Raw genomic sequence first — 8,193 nt, 5'->3', positions numbered from 1 at the left:
CCTGTCCATTCTTCAGAAGAAGTTGTTTAAAGGAAAAGTTGACGGACGGACGGACGGACAGACGGACGACGGACGGACGACGGACGCCGCGCCACGGCATAAGCTCGCTTGGCACTTCGTGCCAGGTGAGCTAAAAAACAGTGGGGTTTTTTGGCCTGATCTACAGCCGTCTAACGGCTGCTTCCCCTGAAATTATGTATTTTCCCAAAATAAAAACATATTTTCCCAAATAGAGTACCTGTTAATTTAGTCTTTGTTTGCTTATTGTTGTAATCTTTGATTTTATCAAAACATGTCTAAAGTGTATGTTAAAATACATAAGTCGTTCTCCCGAATGAAAATAACTTCAGCGATCGGAAATTTTCCGTTTCTGAGCAAGGGGAGAAGTCAAATCCGAAGATTCAAATCTAGGTCATGATATGGTCATCAGAATTTCAAGCGTCAAATTGACATCCGGTTCTACTCCATGTCGCATAATTAAAAATACTTCACTAAAAACATCAGAAAAAATGATTCCAAATGACTGACTAAAATAAGCGATGCATTCAAGGAAGCTACAAAGTCTTGTGGACACAGAGACGATCTTGTCATTTGCTTAGTTGACTCGTGCGTCTGATCTGGGCTTTTATCTGCTAGGAGTGAAAACTCTTTACCATCTTTCAGAATCGGAATTTGCTTTTCGTATAGTGTTGCGAGACACACATCTGCGTGACTGTTGTAGGACAAATATGTGATCCAATTAGTCTTTCATGTCTTTTACCCAAAGGTCAACTAGGAAACGCACCATTTTTTCTGTTGTCTCGCAAATTGACAGCTGTTGCTTAAGGATAAAGTCAACACACATAAATATTGCCTTTACTGCCTCCCTGTTCCTGTCAGGTTCTATATCCCCAAGTTCAGTAACCCCTCTGTCACAGAATGGAGAAGTGGACAAAGAGATTGATTTGGTGGTACCTTGTTTAACTTTATTAAAATTGTGATTTCAAAAATTCTAACCTTGTCAATGATTTTCATCTTACATTTTGTAAAGAATTTGTTACAAATTTTAAATAGAATGAATAAAGAAAAATGTCATTTTTTAAGAGCAATTATTTCTCTACAAAAACTATCAGAATGCACCTCGGAGCTTCTAGAATTCAAAAATTTTCCAGGAACCCCCCAACATGGCTTCGGCCTTTGGCGCTTGCGCTGTGCGCAAGATTTCATGTATTTTCCCAATTGCAAAGGAACAGGTGGTTGTAAAATGGATGTAAAGAAAACACTGAAAAATTTGCAGATAAGACATCCATTTATACGGATTCCATAATACCCCCCCCCCCAAAAAAACCCCTTTGTTTTATAATGATTAAACAAGGGGCAATGCAATGTTACAAGATTTTGACGTATTTTACCAGATCTAGGATATACAAATAAGTGAATGCAATGGATTGGTGTTTGTGAATACCCAAAGTTTTATTAGCATAAAGGCAGACACATTAAGTATGATGAATCTTTTATATTAAATAGTGTCTTATAATTGCCCAGCTTACTTTTGTTTCTACGATGTAATTAATTACTTTCAATCAGATATAGTGTATTGTCCCATACAAGATGGAATCAAGAGTAATCTCCCTTGTTATATGATAAGATCACAAGCAGGATGATGATTTACAGATGAAGGTGTGACGACGTCTTCAAGCATTTCCAAAGATCCAGAGCATGGTTTATGTGTTGCCCTCTGCTGTCAATCACCATGGGCCAGTATTCACCCACACCAAATCACCGTCTCCACGGTAACAGCCTCGCACGGAATTCCTCTTGCACACATAAATATATCCACTTAGTGTTGCTTCCTCCGGAAAGAACAGCCTGAAAAAGACAGAAATTGGTATCAAATGAGGATCCTAGGTAATCACATTTAATATTGTAGGTCCCTTAGAAATATCTACGGAGGTGACAAAACAAAACATTAAAAGATTTCTTTAATTTTCGGGCAGTAATTGAAGGAATTTATTTTATATCTCTACCATTTCAGCCGGAAAAAGACAATATATACTGTATAGTTGGTAATTTTTGCAGGGTGTTTTTCGCTGTTTTTGCGGTCACTCAAGATATCTTGAAATAAAATACCCAGTGAATATTAATACCATGAATATACAGAGATAAAAGAAAAGACATTTTTTTTACCCTTTTACTGCAAAACACTTGTAAAATAAATCACATCATCCAAATACGAAAGCATCCCCTTGAGTGTTATATTTTTACCTGACAATGTTATGCGATATTTAATCCCCACGACCTAGTTCTGATCAAAGCAACTGCTAAATACATTGTATTAGCCCCAAGAAATTAAACAACTACACAGTAGTTGGATTAACTCATTCACCCCTGAAATTTTATAATGAACTTTTCCAACATTCCTTCAGGGGTGAATGAGTTAATGATCCCAAAATTAAACAGCAGCATTTCATGACACAGGTTCTCCTGGACTATAAAGACTAGTTTTTTAGAATTAACACAAGCTAATACTGGATTACTTTTCATTTTAGTTTGATTTTCAACTTTAAAATTTCATTGCAAGAAGTGGATTTTTTTGGTTTTTGTTATAATTTTTGGCTACGACCTAAAACAACTACCCTATACAAATTGATAAAAGAGTTATTTCTTTATCCGATCCTAATTAATGTAGCCACAAATTGCTGTTCCAATTTGTTGTGATATTGCAGTAGAATGAATCACCAAAACTGAGCAAAATGAAACTTAACAAATTTCACCAATAATAGTGTTCTTCTCATTCAGCTTAAATTATTCGTAATAAACACCTTTAACAATATAATTAGATACAACTGACAAATGAATTTAAATCGCCTCAAGAGCCCTAAGATAGCGGAAAAGCGCTAGCCAATTATACTAGTCTTCATGTTTTATTTTATTTATAAATTGATACATAATTTACATATATATATATATAATGTAACATGTTTCTTACAACCACAGAATGTCAGTGAAATGTTGTTCATCCCTCTAATTACAATTATACATTCTTTTTTAGTCTCATTCCGTAATTTTTTAAGAGGATAAAACCAGAAACCACAATTATTTTACACTTTCATGTAATAACATATACATTCCAAATGTACAAAATTCCAAGGACTGACATGCACCCCTCAGGCGATGTTCAAATTATCATGCACACACCTTCTGTTAACCGGCATTTTCCTCCTGTGGGCTGGCACAGAACTGTGGAGCACCCGACGCACAATACGACGGTCTGGGCATGGCTAAAAACTGTGGTGATTTTATAGCAGCCTGTAACACAAAATAAAACACTGTGAAATAACGAAACAGTTAACATGTTAAGTTCAGACTTGAAGTGATAATCTTTGTAGAAATATTTCACAAAATACAAAGTTAAGCTTATTTATTTTTTCATAGCTGAATAGGTAAGACATTAATTTTAAAGATCATTAACTGCCTTTAACATATTGACCCTTTTATAAACAGTTGTAAATATGGATTCAAAAAGAACGAGGAAAGTTTAGACAACTATTATTCTATGTAGAATCAATATATAACCACTTTTCCCAAAGATATTCTTATTTGTAATTTAAGATAACATATCTTTTTATATGTCCAAAGCACCAGTTAGGTAATTTGATTCTCTAGTCCTTACTGAAATTTACTCGTCACCGATTAGAGGACTAGTGTTAGTTATGCTGCCATAGCATGAACCCTACTTCATAAATAAGTATTAGTAAAGACTTTAGCTCTATGGAAGCAGACATTAAATGGAACTATAATACCTGATGTTTATCACATTGACAGGTGTATATTTCCAGTTCACTTGTGTGTTGGGCCTAGACATAGTGATAGTGAAGAATGTCATGTAAGAAATAATTTTTCTCTCCAGATTTAACTAGACTTGGTCATTTTTTAGAATTTACATATCATAGATTGAGGCGTCACGATTCACTGCAATGCACTTGTACCGCAATTTTTCGATTCGATTCATGATATATTTTTCCAGATTTTCGATATGTCACGATCTAAATATTAGTGTATGCCACTTTAGCCGAAACGTTCAATTTCATTGGCTGATCTCTAAACCCTCAGCCAATCGGCTGAAAGGATACAATTTTCACAAAGTATTTATAACAAAATGGCGGACTGTGGTAAGGAAATGGAAATTTGTGATGCTCCGGCAAGCTTCAAATCAAAAGCGTGGAAACACTTCAGGTTTCCATGTATCGACGGCTTATATATATCTCATTTTGTTTACATTTTAAAATAAAGGTGTATCGAATCGAAATAATCGAATCGTGGTACAAATATTGAGATACGTATCGAATCGTGGGTAAAGTGTATCGTGACAGCTCTAATCAAAGACTAGGTCCTTATCATATTGGTTTCTTATATTTTACAAGGTAGACTGACTGATTTTTTTATAAACCTGACCTGGACCAAGAAAATATAACGAATACATTTAGTTTGTTTTTGTTTATGTAGGGTTAAACGTCCTAACAACAGCTAATTAAAGGACATGCCTCCTTGTGGTAGAATGAATCTGATGATAGATTTGATGCTTGATAACATGAAATTAAGAAAATGTGTTTACGATGCCAGGTCTTTCAGGTAGGGCTGGAATAGGTAACGAGTATCTGATTGCAGTTCAGTTACCTGTACTATTTGGTTAGCAAATCAACGTACCCTAAAACCGTCTCAAAAAGTAGGAAAGTATTTATTGACTTCCCAGACAGAAATGTTGCTCCCGACTGCTGATTGACAGACCTCGAAATTGATCAGTATACTTGCTTTACTATTGAGTGCATGTAAACAGTTAGTCCAAATTATTCTGACGTTTTATCGTCTTTTTTCATATCAGTCCGTCGTCGATTAACGTCAGAACTCTGGCCCTCTATAAAATGCGGGAAATATGCGACCCGCGCCCGGAGCGCACTTTAAACTGATATTTTAAAAACAAATCGTCACTTTCACACACATGTCGCACATGATATGAAAAAAGTCGATAAAACGTCAGAATAATTCGGACTAGTAAACAGTTAACTTTGAATGTAAACATATTATTGGCCGATATTCTGTTGAACAATGTAACTCATCATACACCAGCAGCTATTGTCAGTGTTCCGACCGGAAGCGATGCGCTGCAACACGTGCCCATAGCATTGACAACCCATAGGGGTTATTAAGCGAGACTACAAAAAAATCCCTGTCAGGAGGCTAGCAATTTTGAAAACTGAAAATTGTCCACTGCTATCAAATTACAGGATTTTCCCTGTACTTACTGCGAAAATATATAATAGGTTGGGCAAATTTTAATTTTCAAAATCTGTCTGCAGGATAATAGTCTAAAATGAAATGATACGCCCCTGTGAAATAGGAAAATTTCTTTTATCGAATTTAGTTGAGCTACATACCTGGACATTTCACATCCATGAAATAGCTGTTTGGACTCTGGACCAATCTCTTCAGTTTATTTTTCCTCCTCTCCTCCTCCATGGAGGGATGTAGTAAGTCTTTAGCAAGCTATAATGATAAACAATTGTATATTTCAGTAACCACGTTCACAACAAAAGGCCCAAAGAGCCTGTATTACACAGCCAATAGTTATACCTGTGGACATTACATCATTATGAAGGTTTAACCCTTTCAACACTGTAGACCATAGTGGATTCATCCAGATGTATACATATTAGTGTCTGATGAAGTTATATAGGGATGAAAGGGTTAAAACTGCATTACATTTAATGTTACAATGCGAGATAGTCAGATGACCAATTTTGTAGTAATGAATATAAATTTACTTTGTTTTACATATATCTAATCTATACCTTACAATTATTAAATTTTGATAATCATTCAAAATTTGGCTCCTTCTTGAGATAGATTTGAGTGTTGCTTTCCGTATTTTCCAGAAATATCAGTCACACATTGGAATCTGGATAAAAATAACTTGCAGAGCCCCCATGGCCATGCCCTCTAATTGTTTTCAATAATATCATGATTGTAATCAACCGTGATCATATTAGTAATTGTACTTTATTGTTTCAGGAAATATGTTAAACACGTTGGTGTCAAAAACACCATTACGATAACCATAATTATTGACAATCCGGACTCAAATTATCCGGAATTTGTTCAACATTTAACACATCCCCAATATGTTTCCCACGTGGCCTGCCATAATCCTACTCAATACAGCAATTTCTGGAAGCGACATGTAAATATAATTCCGTAGAGGACAAAAGATCCATCATATCTCGTTAAAACAACAATTGTGCTGGTTATACGATAGCATGTCAACTTATAACCGCAAATACATAAAGTGCACTCCAATATCATATATAAGAATGCACTTATCGTCCCACTTCAACGACGAATAATACATATTGCTTTAGCTTTATTCATGTTCTTCTTATCCATAAGTAATTCAGAATTTTCACTTGAATCTCTACGTATAACCAAGAAGCCAAATCTTGAAGTATAACCGGAGAAATGGCTTAAATTCTACAACACTCACAGGCATCGTTAGTACGAAATGGCCGTCCAATGTAGAAAAGGACGATTTGAGGGGTTCTCTTATATTTTATCACGGGGCCCCATTTCACAACTTCCGGTAATACAGACGTAGTTTCGCATCATGGACAACACTGAAAATAGTTTATTGACAGAATTGATACGGGAGATTCATTTTGGAATTCTAATTTTCCAAAGATGTCATATAGCGATGAAATCTGTACGTGATATTTATAGATTTACACAACAAATACATAAACAACTGGGTGCTCAATGTGTCAGGGGAGATCACTCTCAGATGTAAACAAACATTGCACAACGCGAGGAAATGTGGGCAGGATAAAAATAAAATGCCTTATTCATTGCTTACAAGATTAAACTTATATCAACTAACATAATTTGGCGGAAATGTTTTATTAGTCGATGTTTACATTATATACCTTCATGAATTTCAGCTTGTCACATGGCCAATGATTGGTTCTAATGTAAACATAGCAGAATCTTTTCAACCTCTTGAAGGGGGCTATTACCAGGCAGAAGCTGACCGATTGAGATTCTGAAGGATTATAGACTGTCAATGTATATATACATTCAAGTTGGATTCAAGATGTATAAAATACACCATAAAGCAAAATACATTGCAGACATAATGGAAATTGTCTCCAAACTAAGTGAAAGTACAAAAAAAGTTTCAATAAAAAATACTGTTCAATATTTTTAATGTCTGTATAGATAAGTTGTCTACAAAAGCTTTAATTTGTAAAATAATTTTATATTAAGATCACATACATTTTCAAAAATCACGGATGCTGAGCACATAATATATATGCCATTGCAAGCAGTTGGCATCGGCGTTCAAATTTTGTCGAAATTTATTATTAATCTAACAATGCTTTGAACAAATGTAGCGCACACGTGGTAAACGTTAGGGTTAAAAGTTAGGGTTAACCCAAAGCATGGTTAGTTTGATAATAAATTTGAATTTGAATCTCAATGGTAATAAATTCGGACAACCCTATCATAATAAGACACATGTATAGTACAGCTGTTCAGAGAATGGTAAGCTTTATGATAAATTTCCACTAATCTGTCGTCCAGTATATATATATCAGAAATACAGGTAAATATAACTTTCCAAAACTACATTATATGAGGATGTAAAATGACCATTTTGAAGGTTATGTTTTTGAGATTTAAAAAAAATCGTGTTTTTAATATATTTGCTAAAGACTTAAAGCTTATAACTTCAGTAATTAAAAATCAAAAGATCCTATATCAGTTATACAGAATTAGAGAGATGAATCCCACTGAGTCTATAGGTAATCAGAACACACCCAACACCCCCACATACATTCGAATTTGATAATTAAACAGGAAATAAGAAGGTTCTTTTTGTAGAAGTTAAATAGAGAAATTTAGTGTGATAATTAAAACTAAGATTTCATTTGTGTCAATTAAGCAAAAGGCTTCAATAGTTTTAGTTAAACGGAAGGATTAACCGTATCGAAAATAAAACATTAAATATTAAAACCGAAATATTATCTCAATGATAATTAAAGGGAAAGATCCTAGTATATCATAATAAGACAAGGATTTCTGCTAAAGCAGGTAAACAGAAGGATTCCCTCTAAGTAAAATAGGATGACTCCCACTTGAAACGGAGTGATCCCCTGATAGTTG

The 8,193-nt window shown here is 34.6% G+C and overlaps 1 protein-coding gene across 1 annotated transcript; it reads right to left on the bottom strand.

The window, feature by feature from the left end:
- Window positions 1–1,427: 1,427 nt before the first annotated feature.
- Window positions 1,428–6,624, bottom strand: LOC110454494 (40S ribosomal protein S27-like). The gene is made up of 4 exons (XM_021504007.1): window positions 6,518–6,624; window positions 5,415–5,523; window positions 3,178–3,288; window positions 1,428–1,848 (listed from the first exon to the last, which is right to left on the bottom strand). Exons 1-4 carry the CDS (start codon window positions 6,521–6,523, stop codon window positions 1,820–1,822), a joined length of 255 nt encoding a protein of 84 aa, XP_021359682.1. The 5' UTR covers window positions 6,524–6,624; the 3' UTR covers window positions 1,428–1,819.
- Window positions 6,625–8,193: the final 1,569 nt, after the last annotated feature.

Source organism: Mizuhopecten yessoensis, unplaced genomic scaffold (genome assembly GCF_002113885.1).
Source record: "Mizuhopecten yessoensis strain PY_sf001 unplaced genomic scaffold, ASM211388v2 scaffold7901, whole genome shotgun sequence".
NCBI classification, from domain to species: Eukaryota; Metazoa; Mollusca; class Bivalvia; order Pectinida; family Pectinidae; genus Mizuhopecten; species Mizuhopecten yessoensis.
The sequence above is the reverse complement of the archived record's forward strand: the minus strand, read 5'-3'. Positions and strand labels throughout refer to the sequence as shown.

What these genes read in the sequence shown, in the direction of transcription:
- LOC110454494 (XM_021504007.1), bottom strand. An exon ending in CATGGATGTGAAATGTCCAG is followed by an intron (nt 3,289 to 5,414) that starts GTATGTAGCTCA and finishes TTTGTGTTACAG; the next exon opens with GCTGCTATAAAATCACCACA. An exon ending in AAAATGCCGGTTAACAGAAG is followed by an intron (nt 1,849 to 3,177) that starts GTGTGTGCATGA and finishes TGTCTTTTTCAG; the next exon opens with GCTGTTCTTTCCGGAGGAAG.